Consider the following 17337-nt stretch of genomic DNA (forward strand, 5'->3'; position numbering starts at 1 on the left):
CACTCAAAAGCACACTGTGTGGCAGAACAATGGGACGTTAAACTCCATTTCATATCATTAACTACTCCATAAAAAACATAGACGCTATTACAGTTTTAAATTTGGTAATTTCGTTTCCATCTAGCCCCGCGGTGGCTAGATTCCCCATCAAACTAATATAAAACTTTTCATTTTCAAGTCTCTTCACTCCCTTATTGATTTTATGATGTTTATGAATGGAGGTATATTTAGCGGGCTGTCTGATCACTGCAGCCACAAGTAAAACCAACTCAGAGAGAATCAGAGTCTGTAAATAGGATAGTTACTTGTATTATACGAAGCCAATATTCCCAATAACCCTAGCTACTTGATCACTGATTTCACTTGGTATTGGCTTAGATCTGGTTCTTCTCACTGACTAGATTGGATCAGATTGGATGTTTGCTCGCAATAACACGGATAAAAAGGTATGTAGAATATTTATAATCATACATAATTACTGACTTTAATATTAATACATAATGACTGACTTTAATACTAAACAACGTTTCGATGTGGATACGGTCGTCTTTATCTAGCAAATGTAGTAATGGTGATTAAAACTCAGGTCATATTTCGTTTCGTTTTTATAGTTCAAAATTTCGTTTTACTTGTCTTTACTACACTTGGATCTGGAATCCGCGTTCTTGATGATGTGTGGTATTAGCCAATATATGTGAATAGTAGACAAATTATACAGAATACGCAACAAAAATAACAATCAAATACAATTTATCACATTAAAAAAGTGAAATTCATCACATTAAAAAATTGAAATTGTTGGAAACTGTGATTACCAGACCAATGAACCAGATTGTGTATTCATACCTTATTTTCATATTTATATTCTTTTAGTAACTGAAACGAGATGGTGTTTAACGTCCAATCCCAAAATCTCACACAAATAAAACTAAATGGGGTATAACGTCGACTTGACTGCTATTGAAGACGGGCATACACCACAAGGACAATTGTTTCCCCTTATAGCGGAAATCTTTCTCAGCCAACATCGGGATAGACCCCGGTTATCACTGAGTCACCGCGACTCTTATAGCAAAAGTGTACAACGCATGCCTATGGAAGAAAGAAACACGTTTATTTTTGAGTGACATTTCGAAGCGTTTACACGTGCCTTAAAACACTTAGAGAATAAGATAATTGATAGATCATTTAGTAAATTAACACCAGAGTATCCTTGATAAAACATTGCATAATAATTTTATATCAATAAAATTCTACCTTGTGTTAATTGGGAGAATAGTATTCGAAACGTCGACCAGGGGCCTGTTTCACGAAATTTTAACTAAGATAAAATCCAAGTTTTAGTAATTTGATTAAATATTAGATTGATTTTAGTGCTTAGCCAATTAAAATTGAAGTATCTACTAAAATTTGGATTTAATCTTTAGTTAAGATTTCGAGAAACAGGGTCCAGTTACATAAAGAATTATTCTACTTATATATGCATATGCTATAATAATTTAATGATAATAATTTTTTCATTTAAATGTGGTCCAAAATCCAGCTAAAAGCTGTTCGATAGCCACCATAAATAATAATAATAAAAAATAAATAATTTAATAGAATATTTACGATAGTTAGTCGATTGCATACTCCTCGCAGTGTTTCGCTTGATTATATAGTTTGTTTCTTGGGCCATTGCTTCAGGAATATGGTCGATTGTTGAGTTGCGAGACAAAAATGTTTTGTTTTTTGGCGCGGAGGGGAATAATAACCGTGGCTCATCAATGTACAACTATTTATATATACATGTGCTATGTCATCTTCAATAGAAGGCTTTGATCTCACTTTAACTCCGTTCATAGATGTTGTAAAACTAGCGGTGGTTGCCCCAGGAACATGGTACACCAGCCCTTAGCAACTGTGGACCTCCATAAACCGGAGCTGTATGGTTTTCCAGTTTATCCTCGCATTAAAAAACACCTCACTGTATTTTGGGTTATAAAGAACGCTGGGGGTTGGATGGCCGAATGGTTAGCACGTGCGCGCTGTATCATACGGTCTGTCATTGAGTCAATTGGCGGGGTTTCGATTCCCCGGTTGTACGTAACAAGGAGTATACAGGGTCGCCTGTCCAACCTCGTGGGTTTTCTCCGGGTCCTCCGGTTTCCTCCCACTGCTAAAGACCCCTACACGCAAACTAATTATTGAAATAAAATTAAAACATATGTTAGTCCGAAATGACCTACTTTGTGTCGAGTGGGCGTTAAACCTCATTTCTCTCTCTATATAAAGAAAGCTTACTTGATTCCTGTTCCGCGAACTCTTGCAACCATACCATTGTGATTCATTGGGGGGGGGGGGGCAAAAGACATTGACTCAAATATTATCAGTTGGACTATAAGGGCTGAGTGATATATTCGACTGCCTAATTATATTGCATCATTCTGTGTCAAGACTTTCTTTAATATTTACTTAATAAAACCTAGCAGCCTGACACCAGAAATGATTGAAGGTCCATTTTGATGAGTAAGAAGACCGTATAAGCCAGTATTCTATCGTCTTTTACATTCATAAAATTACAATTTGTCTGGCCTCGGCATTTTTTTTTATGTTTTATTCTAAAAATGGATTTCTCCTTATTCGATGTTCACGGTCGTTTAATTTGATTTCGCGAGTGTTGGGAGAAAAAACTAAAACATTGGCAATAAAATAAAAATGTGGTTTAACTTCCTACTGTTCTGCTGCGTAAAGTGAAGCTGGGTAAATTAAATCATTAAATGGCAGAACTGTTCTAATCTACTTAAAATCGAAGCCATCTTATATGGTCTGGATATGTTAATAAATGTCTAATTAATAATTTATATAAAATTTCAGGCCTAAAGAAAGACCTGCAATAGGCAGATTTAGCTCTTGTATACTTAACTAAGTATTTAACAACATATTATGGCCTAGATACAGTGCTGGGACTATCTAGGAAAAAGTGCTAAATTTTGGATGTTTGGGTTTGGTCCGGTTCACTGATTTTAATTGCTTGGTATGCTGATCTAAACAACATGTCCGTCTTGAGTAGCATTGCCCTAATATAAATTACATAAGCGTTGCCAACTATTAACCGGCCAGTGGGAGTATCAAATAACTTAACATTTTAATTTCTAAAATAAAAATCTCATTTCATATAAAGTCTTTGATATCAGTTGTTTAGTCTTCCAAAAACCAAGTTTTATCATGCTGAGCTATTTTTGTACGCCCATATTTTCAAGTGGGCGTGTATTGAGTCGCCCCTGTCAGCCCACAATTTATTTGTGGACACCATTCCACCCTTATGATGGTTGAGTTCAAATTTCATGAAAATCGGATTGAAACTGCCCGCTTCTCGTTCACAAATAGTATAAAAGTATATAATACCAAGGTTGTGGACACTGTAGAAGTCACAATTCTTTTTATCCAATTTTGATCAAACTTAAAATATATGTCTATATTCCACGGATTTTTGTTTCTTTCCATATTCGGTCCGTAACCTCCTAGATTATGGACCCTGGGTGTACCAAAAATTACAGTTTATACCCGATTTTAAAAACCGTTTAAATATACACCGTTACACCCTGGGTTTGAATTTTGTGATAATCGGATCGAAGGCTGTGGTCCCTCTAACGATTTGTATCCGGTTTTGAAAAAAACTTAATATTATATGTTTATGTATCAAAGATCTCGGTTTGATGTTCGCGTATATCGGGCCTAACTTCTTGCCTTGTGGCCCCTATTGTACGAGAAATTGTAAGAATAATACTACGAGTTCTTGATGTGGAAATTTACATGGAAATATTTATTTATGGCTAGGGATATGATATCATATCTTTCTTATCTAAATTACATCCTGCTTATATATATAATGTTTATTTCTGTGTTTAATTTGATTAGTTTTTCTTATTCTCTTATTCAAATTTCATAGAATCTGATTCCAAACCCATCTAGCTTTAGTTTTACATTCTAAATATAGAGCAGTGTAATATGACACTTATACAATACACCATCTGAATAGATAATAATTGGGCTACAATTTATTGTCTTTGAGAGGATGATGACAAGATTCTCTTCAACAAATCTTTGAGGTCACATTCCCAAACTTGAAGAAATCTGGCTGATTTCTAGTTGGTAATAAGACTGGATAAGTTAATAAATGTCTAATTAAAAATCTAGAAAACATTTCAGGCCTAAAGAAAGACCTGCAATAGGCAGATTTAGCGCTTGAATTATACCTGTTTAAATGTCGGTTCGTTAATCTTCAATCATGAACGGAAATTTGTCAATATTTTCTGACTCTTTCAGCGCGGATTGACAGGTGGGTGAGTGGGTGAAAGTCTATCCGGGGTTTATACGTTTGGACGCAAGCGGTGAACATTCGCGACTTTCCTTTAATAAACAGTCAAATTTAGAAATTGGTCGAAGGTGTATGGTGGCCCATGGTGGCAATAGCGTTTTTTGGGTTATTTTTGGTATTTCATTTAAAATAATAAAAATATTAGTACAAAAAAAAAAAAAAAAGAAACATTTTTTTTTTTTTTTTTTTACAAAATAAAAAAAAATAATCTTTTAAAATTTAAAAAAAAAATCTTTTTAAAAATTAAAAAAAAAAAATCTTTTTAAAATGAAAAAAAAGTTAAGTCAAGACAAGATAATAGATCCGGACACACGTCACAAAACTTCCGGGGGAGGGGGTGGAGAAGGGGGTCAAACGGTCTAAATTATGCACTTTAGATCATAAGGTCTGTCATAGAGTCAAGTGGTGTGGTTTCCATCTCATTATTATTCTTGTCCAATCTCGTGGGTCCTCTGACCCCCCCCCCCCCAAACCCCCACCCCAAACCCCCAACTGCTTAAGGCCCCTACGCACCGGTGAGCTATTGAAATACAATTGTATCATAAGTTACTCCCCTCCCCCCTCTCTCTCTCTCTCTCTCTCTCTCTCTCTCTCTCTATCAGACAAGTTATAGATCCAGACACCCTGACCTGTTATCGTCCTGATTTTACTAAAACCTGACTCGTCTGAATTACAACCACTCTTCCTGTAAATTCCAATAAATCTAGCAAGTTGACGTCGTGGCTGCCATGCTGGTTAATTGAACAAATTGTTTACTGTGGCTGGTAGAATATCCTACAGAAAGTGATTGATCAACAATCAGGGTGACCATTCTCTTGCCATACTCGACGGGGAGAGCAGTACTTCTAGTAGAGTAATGGTGTGCTTTTTATTTGTTGATTGGTCTAGAGTCCGTTCTATTAATTAGTCCCCGGTGTTAGCTGAGGAGACAAACATTGACTTGTTAACGGACGGTGTCGGTAAATTATTAGTAAACACACTCTGGGAGGAGCAAAATGGTGTGAAGTTTTGGTGTAGACAAGGTCTTGTTTCAGTGTGAAGTTTTGGTGTAGACACGGTCTTGTTTCAGTGTGAAGTTTTGGTGTAGACAAGGTCTTGTTTCAGTGTGAAGTTTTGGTGTAGACAAGGTCTTGTTTCAGTGTGAAGTTTTGGTGTAGACATGGTCTTGTTTCAGGAAATGACATGATGTAAATGTTGTTTTGATTCTATTTGACAACTGGTAAGCAACACTTCTGTTATTTACACGTGTTTCTCGAGATTTTCCGATGGGATTTCATCTTGTCAGTGACTTAGGGCCCGGTAAGAAATATTGCTAGTCGTAAACGACTCCCCTCTCCTCCCCCATCCTGCCTTAAAGTTGGAATTCGATTTAAGAGTAGGCCGTAGAGTCGCTGTCCGGGAAAAAGTTCCCTCATAGCACACTGCATATCGTGTGCCCGTCTTCATTAGCCCAGTCGCTGCATAAAAGTAGGACGTTATAATCCGTTTAATTTTATTTTTAAGTTGGCTGGAAGCTGGAATGGAAATTAAAAAAAAAATATCAATAGTTACATCGGCTTTAATTGGCTTAATCAACGCTAATATGTACTTGGATGGATAATTTAATATTTAATTTAGAACACAAATATAGCAGTGGTAGATAATCTCCAGACTTGGATTCAATCGGAACCCATCAATAGATTCAGCACAATTTATAGGAGGTACTGTTCACAGAGGGTGATGAAATGAAATGTGGTTTAACGTCCTTCTGCACTGCTCCGACTGGGCTAATGAAGATGGACATACGCCATACAGTGTGCAATGAGGGAAATTTTGCCCGGGCAGCGGCGTTATGCTCTAGTCTTATATCTAATTCCACCTGCTAACGCCCCTGTTACGTGCACGCCAATTTTTACACGGGACCTCGGTTTTTCGTCCCATCCAAACGACTATACGTTGTCCCTTGCCAGATGACGACATTGCTTTGCCCTTTGTATTATCTATTGTTCCAAGTTGGAAAGCGTAAAATTTTAAGTGCATTTGGAAAAGGTAAATGTTTTAGGGATGAATGGAAATTTTCAAATCTTTGGTTAAGGTAAGATGCAGCTACCAAACAATGTTTGTTCTACTTGTGAATCAGTGAACTTTACAAATTCATTCACAACTGACTGGAGTGTACTAAAAAAGCTTTCAAAAATGGCCTCTGCGAGCAGAGAAAAAATTTGTAAATTTTAACATCGTAATTGTGTGTATTTATATTGATAGAAAAAATATAATAAAAAAATTTGGCGGAAAAATATATGGTTAATAAATTAAAATGAAATATTGGCGGCAAAAAAAATGGAACCCAGATTGAGTACTGGTTCTAACCTTAAAGTCTGTCTGTGAGTCAACTGGCGTGGTTTTGATTCCCCGGTTGTACGTGACAACGAGTGGGGTCGACTGTCCAACCTCATGGGTTTTGTCCGGGTCCTCCTGTTTCCTCCCACTGCTAAAGACCCCTACGCGCAAGCGAATTATTGAAATAAAAATTGAACCATGTTTTAGTCCCAAAATGACCTAGTGTATGTCGACTGGACATTAACCCCATTTCTCTCTCTCTCTTTCTATCTTTCTATATGCAAGTCCCGAAATTACCTCGTTCGTGTCGAGTGGACGTCAATCTCTCTCTCTCTCTCTCTATCTCTCTCTCATACAAACAGATTACTAAGTTATTTCTCCACTATGGAAACCTCACTTTATTTTATCAAGTAAATTGTTTATCACCAATTTGCTGCTGATGGACTGTTTGTTAAATACGTGGGGGTAAAGGAGACTTGGTTATGAAATATGTTCAACATGAAACATTCGTTCTGAAGCAAATGATCGATATTATGTGGTCGGCGATTTCAATTTATCAGCATGTTACATCAACGAGAACGGACAGGGTGGCGTCATAATTTTTCAAGACATTAGCAATAAATTACGAGCAATTTGTTCTCAGGGAATAACTAGTGACATGAAAGCTGGGTTTTTATACACACATGAGTAATGGTAATACCAATAACTGGATGCAATATAAACCGATACATTCAGTACCGTAATGAAATCAAATGAAATGGGGTTTAGCGTCTTATTTTTGGGTTCGATCCCTGACGTGGTTTTCCCTCGTCAGTGGTGTAGGGCGGAGGGCTTGACAAGGAGAGCTGTCTAGTCGTTCGGATGGAACGAAAAACCGAGGTCCCGTGTACGCATTGGCGTGCAAGTAAAAAAAATAAAACCTTTGGAAGTTGAAATTCGATATAAGAGTTGGCCATAGTGCCGCTGTACAGGCAATCTATGTTTTTTATCGTACCGACTTTAGTAATGATGATCGAGGCTAGGCCTAAAATTCAAGCGCTAATATCTCGGTTCAGAGTGGAGCCTATTCCTTTTACATTATCTATATTTTAACTTTTATAGTGAGAACTGCCAACTCTGTATCTAATCTCCCATAATGTATCTTTAATATGTTAGATATGCGGCCAGTTTCAGCCATCTGTCCGCCAGTTCGGTCTGTAGACAGAAAACTGAGTGGTATAGTCCATCGTTCTCGTGTAGACTAATATAGTAATGGCGTTCTTACATCCGGTTTCTTGTCGACATAAATTAAATCAAATTTCTGATTACATGTCCATCAGTTGATCAATATACGGGTAGTTTATTTTCTAGCTCGAGGAGAAACTAATATTACAGATAATTCTATAAAATCTGGAGAATAACTAATATTAGAGATAATCATCATATAAAATCTATAGGAAATTATGTTTGTATTACATGTAGAAGGCCTTCAGCTGAGGTAATATAACAAACCAAATGATGTTTAACGTCATACTTTCGATGGCTCTGATTCTCCTAACACGGCGAATGGCGAACACAAAAAAACAGGGATAATGCGACTTGATGATCGGGATTCAATTACAGGCCCAATCTCCTAACTGAAATATGTATGGGCAAATTCGGCTGTACTGTTGTATACTTCGTAATGTAAACATGTCCGATCAGTGTCTTTTAATAACTCTACGCTGATAAAATAGTACACCCACCTCACCCGCCGCCCCCCACCCCCCAAAAAAATAACTTAAAATAAAAAATAATCAAATAAATAGATAAAACATATTACACTATTAAAGAAAGAGTATTTACGGTTTTTTTTAAAACGTATTTCTAATGATTTTTATAAATTCAGTCTATTTTATTACCGGTATAAATATTAGGCCTATCAGTTTATTTTTGAAGAAATAAAACTTGCGGAAATCGAATGAAAACTTAACGCATGGTAAGGAGTGCGTTTTTGGGTGGAGATGGGGCGATAGAAGACATGTTTTTAAATGACATTTATAATATTCGCCTTCTCGTATTATCAGCACAGTCAGGCACTTCTTAGAATTTCCCGGTAATTTTTACAGCAGAATAAAAAAAAATACACTGGAAATAAAGGAATCCCGATCATCAAGTCGCATTATTCCTATTTGTTTGGCGTTCGCCGTTCGCCGTTTTAGGAGAATCACAGACACCGTCATAATTTCCACACTCACTGGCTTAGGGAAGACGGCCATACTTGTAATATTCTCGAATAATTTCCGTTGTTCATCTTTCTTCACTTGGTGTAAACAAACCTTATCTACCGATGACTCGCTAGCCTGGAGGTCGGGTGTTCGATCCCTGCATTGGCCGAGAAAGTTCATCCAGATTTTCCGGCGTGGTTCGCCCTTGTCAGTGATGCAGGACGGGGTGCCTGGCAATGACAGCTGTCTAGTGTTTCGGATGGGACCAAAACCCCAGGTCCCGTGTACACATCCGCGTGCACGGAAAAGATCCCTTGACAGCTGGAATTCGATACAAAAGTAGGTCGTAGTGCCGCTGTCCGGGCAAAATTTCCCTCATAGCACACTGTATGGCGTATGCCCGTCTTCATTAGCCCAGTTCGGAGCAGAACAGTAGGACGTTAAACTCCATTTCATTTAATTCATTTTGGTTTTGAAACATGTTTTATTTGAGAAATTTGAAGGTTTTTAAGATAGAAGTCCATGGTGAACGCCAATTGATAACACTCTAACGTGATGTCTTGAATACTTGTAATGTGATATTAAAGGGGGAGGAATTGGGTTTAACATCCACTCGACACAAACTAGGTCATTTCGGGACTAATATATCCCCCCTCTCTCTCTCTCTCTCTCTCTCTCTCTCAATACTAAATAGAATATAAAATATCTACATAGTGGGGAGTTGGCCTTTAATGCAAACCGTGTAATAAATGAGACACCCTGACAATGTCAGCCACAGAAATTATAGAATACTGGTATTATATAAATATGGCTTCTCTATATAACGTTACGAACGTGTCAGATACAGCAACTCGTATAGAAAGAATGGACATGAATCAATAAGTTTGGCCAATGATCATAATTTGAATCGTGGTTGTAATTTATCGATCTTATTGATCGCCCAAACTCTGTTTATGTCTAAACAACAAGCTGGCACGGATGAATGGTAGAACTACATGTATGACGTCATATAATGATCGCTCAAACTCTATTTATCTCTTAATAACTTGATGGTACGGATGAATGGAAACACTCAATTTGTGACGTCAGATAATGACATTGATGACTTAAGTGCTAAATGATAAGGCCAGCTCAATTTTTCGTCATAGGTCACGAGATGCAAACAGGGCTAGCCCCAATGTTTACTCTAACTTACAATCTCGCTAACAATCACGTGCCCTAACCTTATTTACATCTCAGCAACCTTGACAAAAATTGAGCTGGCCTTAACAAATAGGTTTAGCCGTGTAAAAGGGTATTTGACGTATCACGTGACGAGTGTTTATACGAGCTTATTCAAGTTGGATTGTATTTTATTGATAAATAAGCTTGGTTGATCATTCACGGCGATAACGATTAATTAAGTTGTCAATAATCGAGATATTGTTTTCTATTTATAAACGATTGTTGAGCCTTGTAAAGCGTGGTTTCATTAATTTGGATTTTAAGGCAGTCAAACGATCTAATTTAACTGTCAGCAGTGTGCTCACTCTGATAAGCAGTGAATATTCGCTAGTGCGCTACAATCACTGATAGGGAAAACATCGATGCGGCTTAATGAGCCCCTAATATTAACTTTTTTCCTTCTGCAAATTAAATTCTAGAACATTTTTTAAGCATTAGAAAAATAAATAAAGACGTTTGAAGTATTTGTAGGTAAACAATATTTCCTATTTAGTGTAAATGGGTATTAAAATGAGTAAAAGACACCATTCTGCTCGGACTAGTAACGTCTATAGATGTAAGCAATGCACGCGCCACTAAGCCAATGATTGACGCCGCGTGATATGACGTCACAAATTGAAAGTAGTCACCTTGAACAGAGATATTAGTGTTCGCAATACCTCTGTGAAACGGATTGTAGTGTGATGTTCAGGTGAGATAGGAAGGCGGGTTAAACGTCCTGTGCTAATTCAGACGGACATATTATACATCATACAGTGTGTTATGAGGGACTTTTTGCCCGGACAGCTGGGCTACGACTTACTTTAACGTGCTCGCTAACGTGAACACGGCCCTCTGTCCTGCATCACTGACAAAATGAAACCACTCTGGAAAATCCCGAGGAACCTCTCCGAGTCAACACTCGGATCAAATCCGGGACTTCATGTTTAGCGCGCCAGCCAGATCGAGTCAACACTCGGATCAAATCCGGGACTTCATGTTTAGCGCGCCAGCCAGATCGAGTCAACACTCGGGTCGAATTCGGGACTTCATGTTTAGCGCGCCAGCCAGATCGAGTCAACACTCGGATCGAATCCGGGACTTCATGTTTAGCGCGCCAGCCAGATCGAGTCAACACTCGGATCGAATCCGGGACTTCATGTTTAGCGCGCCAGCCAGATCGAGTCAACACTCGGATCGAATCCGGGACTTCATGTTTAGCGCGCCAGCCAGATCGAGTCAACACTCGGATCGAATCCGGGACTTCATGTTTAGCGCGCCAGCCAGATCGAGAGCAAGATCATCAGGATTTCCCGACGTCGTTTCCCCTTGTCAGTGATGCAGGACGGAGGGCCTGACAAGGACAGCTGTCTAGTCCTTCGAATGGGACGAAAAACCAAGGTCGCGTGTATACGTTGGTGTGCACGTAAAAGCTCCATTGACAGTTGGAATTCGATATAAGAGTAGGCCGTAGTGCCGCTGTCCAGTCAAAATTGCCCTCATAGCACACTGTATGACGTATGCCTGGCTTTATTAGCCCAGTCGGAGCAGAACAGTAGGATGTTAAACCCCATTCCATTTCCATTGCCAACTCAAATTTTGCGGAGCTTATTGTGGAACTAAATAATTAGCCAATAAGTATTTGGTGACTTCAGCACACCTGAAAAATAAAGCCAAGACATAGAACTAAGAACCTTGTATTTTTAACATTTCATACTGTTTTTCAGGGGTTAATATATTGTTTTGTATTTTATTTACAGTTCCAGTCGAAGATGATGATCACAAATATTACATAAAGTACGGGAATGTGTAAAGAACAGCTGAGCGGTGTGTTTTATCATGGCTTAGAATATCCATAATTTGTGGCCTCGAACGAAAAGGTGTGGACAGTGGAAGGGGAAGTGACGTAGACGAGATAAGAATGTGAATACAGTGCACGTGACGATCAGTGGATACTTTGATTGAACCTAATAATGTCAAAGTAGATACTTGATATCTTCTCGTGACGTATAATTGGATTGTGTCGCCACATCGCCGTTGTTTTCCGGAAGTAGTAAATCACTATCGAATCGGTACGTTTTTTTATGAATGAAGTCAACCATTGGTTACCGGATGTTGCCAAGTATTCTTGATTTTTTTTAATAGAAGTAACCCAGCATATTCTATTCCTCCTGATGCATGAGCTTTTACTACTAGTGTTGATGGTTGGCAGGAAGTGACGTGTGAAGGTTGATGAACAGACTAATGATTGTCATAGCTGAGTACCTGCGAATCATACGGGAATGGTTTCACGGTGACAAGATTAGGTTGGCAGGAAGTGACGTGTGAAGGTGTATTTCGCATGTAACACGTTGATGAATATATAATTTGTTGATGAATAGACTAATGATTGCCATAGCCGAGTATCCACGTATAATATAAGCATGTTGTCATGGTGACAAGATTAGGCTAAAGTAGATTATTATACATCTAAATTATGTTACGTGTTTGTTTCTTAATGTTAAAAGTGCCATTAGTCCTAGTAGTTGCCATGGTGCTATTTTCATTATACCAAATAATATGCTCTGTAACCATGGTAACGACCTACAACCACAATGAACCATATATGGAACCAGAACTCAGACATACAACGCTTCTTCCAAGTAGCAAATTATTATTTCCTGCCATCAGAAATATGACGTTTAATAAAAATATTTCTCTCATTGGCAAGATGCAGACGACATATTTCGATGACATGTCGTATTCCAATCTGTTTATGTATTTTCAACCAATCATTACACCAGACGAGCGGAACTTCATGTTGTTGACCTTTGACACGTTCATCCGCGCCTGTCAATCAGCTAATATTACGTACTTCCTGTATGGTGGAACACTACTGGGTGCTTATAGACATCATGGAATTATACCGTGGGATGACGATATTGACGTCATGTTGAATTATTCCGAGAAACAGACAATTAGAGCAGTTTTATCAAATATTCCCAACTTTGGTTTATTTTCTCCGTATAAAAGACAATGGAAGTTCTATCATAAGGGCTTAACGACTTTAAAAACAAAACCATATCGATGGCCATTTATCGATATCTTCCTATTCGGAGAAAATGAAACCCATATATGGGACAACATACCTCATTATAAAGAAGACTTTGTTTATAAAAAATCCGACGTGTTCCCTTTACAATATCGACCGTTTGAAGAAGTGTTATTACCTGTTCCGTGTTATATATTAAATGTATTAGTGACGAACTATTTAATACATGTCTGTTCAACCACCAACTATTTACATAAAATAGAAGCAGGTTCTCCATCCATCTATAAAAAAAATGTCTCTTGTAAAAAATTATATGCAATTTATCCTTTTGTATTTCGCCATCAAACATCTGATTCTGTTATTGAAAGTTTGATGATGAATGGACGTAAGATACGATCGGTTACTCTGCCTAAATATTATTAGTTTTTAGAATGTCATATCCATTAGACGACTTAGTGTATGTTTATTAAAAACGATAATGGCGTCTTTGATATGTCGAAAAATAAAACAGTGAAGATCCATTACGATTTGAAAATGTTATTATTTAAAAGTGGGTGAAACTTCTTTGATATGTGTAAAATAATAGCATCAAATTGAAAGTAGCGATTTGGTTAAAATACACGAGGGAATAGTCTACGGTTTTAAAGAAATAAAATGGAATAGGGTTTAACGTCCTACTTTTCTGCCCCAACTAGACTAATGAAGACGGCTACGAGGGAAATTTTGCCCGGACAGCAGCTCTACGGCAAGGGTCAGTTAACGAGCACTTCAGTGTGTACACGGATTGGCCAAGTTTGTTTTTCCCATACGAAGGAGTAGACGACGCTCTACTTGTCCGGTGTTTTTCACACCATCATTGTCGGAAACCAGTCTGGCCAATCTCCAGGAACTGTCTCTGTCAACACTGGGATCTAACACGCGGTCCTCCTGATTGGTGAACCTGCTCTATACGCACTTGGCTACTTCTAAACACATCGGTTTACTGACGATTATAAATATACGGGTTTACCCCGATTCTAAAAACAACGTTTTACTCCCGATTCTAAAAACAATGGTTTACCCCGATTCTAAATACAACGGTTTACTCCCGATTCTAAAAACAATGGTTTACCCCGATTCTAAATACAACGGTTTACTCCCGATTCTAAAGACATCGTTTTACCCACAATTCTAAATACATCAATTTACCCTGATTCTAAATACATCGGTTTACCCCGATTCTAAATACACCGGTTTACTCCAAACCTCATTTACCCCAACGTCTTCTACAGAACATAAAACTGAAAGCAGAAACAGAGATCAATTACTTAGTTTATTACGTACAGTGTCCCGAGAGGAAATTTTGAAGAAAGTCATTATAATATCATCATGTTTTTTAAACGATGTCTGTAGAATTATTTTAAACAATTTGGAACGACCGTTTTAGTTATAATAACAGAGGCCACGCAAACAAAATTGAAATGAAACTAGGCTTAACGTCCTACGTCACATCGAGATAAATGACGTCAGGTATACACCATGTAGTGTGCTATGTGTAACATTTTGCCTGGGCGGGGGGGGGGGGGGTGCCGAATGGTTAGCACGTGCGCGCTGCGCTGTATCATACGGTCTGTCATTGAGTCAACTGGCGGGGTTTCGATTCCCCCGGTTGTACGTGACAAGGAGTAGGGCCGCCTGTCCAACCTCGTGGGTCTTCTTCGGATTCCTCTAGTTTCCTCCCACTGCTAAAGACCCATACGCGCAAGCGAATTATTGAAATAAAATTGAACCATAAAAATGACCTAGTTTGTGTCGAGTGGACGTTAAATCCCATTTCTCTCGCTCTCCCTTTTGCCCGGGCAGCGGTTTGTCCACCTTTCCCATCATTGAATTCCAACTTTCCACGTCAACGCATACAAGCATTGGCCTCGGCTTTGCGTTCCATCCAAACGACCAGTCGCTTTTCCTCGCCAAACTCCACTCTGTGTCATCGACATGAAGAAACATGGATCTAAATTCCCGCGGCTCGTTCAACAAGGCGCGATTGAGCCAGGGGTCGGGGGTTAACGTCCATTCGACACAAACTAGCTCATTTCGGGACTAACATATGGTTCAATTTGAGCAGTGGGAGGAAACCGGAGGATCCGGAGAAAACCCACGAGGTTGGACAGGCGACCCTACTCCTTGTCACGCACAACCGGGGAATCGAAACCACGCCAGTTGACGCAAAGACAGACAACGCCCACGCGCTAACCATTCGGTCATCCAACCCCCGTGACTAGAACAGAACTTGCGTCCGTCCGTCAAAGGTGGAATTAGATAGAATAACCGGTATACAGGGAAGAGAAGAAGTTTCCAAACGGTGACAGAATAGTGTACATTGACCATTATTGCACTGGTTAGCCTCTATTCGACACTTTCAATAATCGATAATTGATTAATGATTTTGATTGATGTGTGTCAGTTTATCAATGGTTGTTCGATAGTATAATAGAATGTGTTCTACCTTTATAAGATTAATTAAACTAATTCTAGTCTCTCTTATTGATTGGGCTGTGATTTGGTTGTCGCGTCATGGTACGAGGCGTGATTAGGCATGTAACGGTCCACGTCTCCATATTATACTATCCATTGATCCAAGTTACAGATAGATTGATACTAGTGAGAGAGTCGATTGTCTCAGACCGGTTAGTTGAGGTCGGCAATTCCCACACGCCAAGCAAATGAAATGAAATGTTGGTTTTACATCCTATTATTCTGTCTCGACTGGGCGAATGAAGAATTGTATATTCCACCCAGTGTGCTATGAGGGAAATTTTGCCCGGACAGCGGCACAACGGCCTATACTTATTTCGAATTCCAATGTCAAGGTTCTTTACACGCCAATGTGTACACGGGATCTAAGTTTTTCGTCCCATCCGAACGACTAGACGCTCTACCTTGTCAGGCCCTTTCACCACTGACATGGGAGGGTTGTGGGGACAACGCCGGAAAATCCCGATGCACTTTCTTGGCCAACACCGGGATCGAGCACGGAACCTCCAGATTAGCGAGCCAACATCTTACTAACCGAGTCACCGCAGCTCAACTCCCAAGGGTTAGGGGTAGGTAATACTAACCCAGAATTCCCCCATAAACGCCCCCCCCCCCTCACCGACCTCTGCAGTAAATCAGAAACTAGGCAACAACGATAATACTTCCATGCGTCGGTTTGGGATGTCGGAAATACTTACGCTATTTAAAAATGGAGTAACTCGTGTTTATCGTAAACCCGAGATGATTCTAGCTATATTAACAAGTGGGGTAACTCGTGATTACCGTAAACACACTATGAAACTAGTTTTATTTCTAAGTGGGGTAACTCGTGATTACTGTAAACACGATATGTTTATAGCTCTATTTATAAATAGGGTAACTCGTGATTACTGTAAATACGACATATTTCTAGCTTTATTTATAAGTGGGGGTAAACTGTAAACACTGTTTATTGTTTTTATCTTTATTCAAAAGTGAACTAACTCGTAATTACCGTAAACACGATATGTTTCTAGCTTTATTTATAAGTGGGGTAACTCGTGATTCCCGTAAACACAAAACGATTCTGATGGTAGTTATAAATGGGTAAACTGGTGACTATTGTAAAAACGAGAGGCTAACATCAGTGAATATTGTATATCAACTATCAATACTAGAATGATTTGGAGACTCAGGTTGAGTCGGTAAATGTTGTGTGACTAGAGCTAATTCAATTATCTGTTCTAATTATTAGATTCAGTGTCCAGTTACACCAAATCACTGATATTTATTACCACGTGCAGCTTAAATTAGTCATTATACACGTCATTGACAGGGATATATATATATATATACTAAACGGCTTTCACGGAGATAAAAAAGAAAAAGAGAGGAAAAGTATAAAATATCTTGAAAGTTCAAAATACGTAATGTTTAAACGTATATAGCAGGGGCGGATCCAGGAATTTTTGCAGGAGGTTTGCCAGGTTCCGGAGACAATGTATCTTGGGGGGGGGGGGGGGGGGCTCAGGATGGGTTCTCTTCCCCCAAATTTGAAACTTTTGAAAAATAAATGGTCTAAATCGTCCTTTTTTGCGTATATCTGGGGTGACCGGGGGTCTCTTTAACAAAGCACAGGAACTAGGACTTTACATAAAAACATATTAAATACATGTACATACTAGTTTTAGTTTTACTGGTATGCAATAAAATCACTTCTCCAAGATTTAAACAGGAAACTTTAA

The 17337-nt window shown here is 38.7% G+C and overlaps 1 protein-coding gene across 2 annotated transcripts; it reads left to right on the forward strand.

Annotated features, from left to right (window-relative positions):
- The first annotated feature begins 274 nt into the window (after window positions 1-274).
- Window positions 275-13620, forward strand: LOC126817270 (uncharacterized). Of its 2 annotated transcripts, none has more exons than XM_050544089.2 (2): window positions 275-446; window positions 11829-13620. In XM_050544089.2, the coding sequence occupies exon 2, from the start codon at window positions 12545-12547 to the stop codon at window positions 13520-13522; it is 978 nt and encodes a 325-aa protein (XP_050400046.1). In that variant the 5' UTR covers window positions 275-446; window positions 11829-12544; the 3' UTR covers window positions 13523-13620. The 2 variants fall into 2 exon arrangements, with proteins under 2 accessions (XP_050400046.1, XP_050400047.1); XM_050544090.2 differs by lacking the exon at window positions 275-446 and adding an exon at window positions 5437-5579.
- The last annotated feature ends 3717 nt before the right edge of the window (window positions 13621-17337 follow it).

The sequence above is a fragment of the Patella vulgata genome, chromosome 4 (genome assembly GCF_932274485.2).
Source record: "Patella vulgata chromosome 4, xgPatVulg1.2, whole genome shotgun sequence".
Taxonomy (NCBI): Eukaryota; Metazoa; Mollusca; class Gastropoda; family Patellidae; genus Patella; species Patella vulgata.

Excerpts from the sequence above, each read along its gene's own strand:
- LOC126817270 (XM_050544089.2), top strand. The coding sequence starts at position 12,545 with ATGTTACGTGTTTGTTTCTTAATGTTAAAAGTGCCATTAGTCCTAGTA.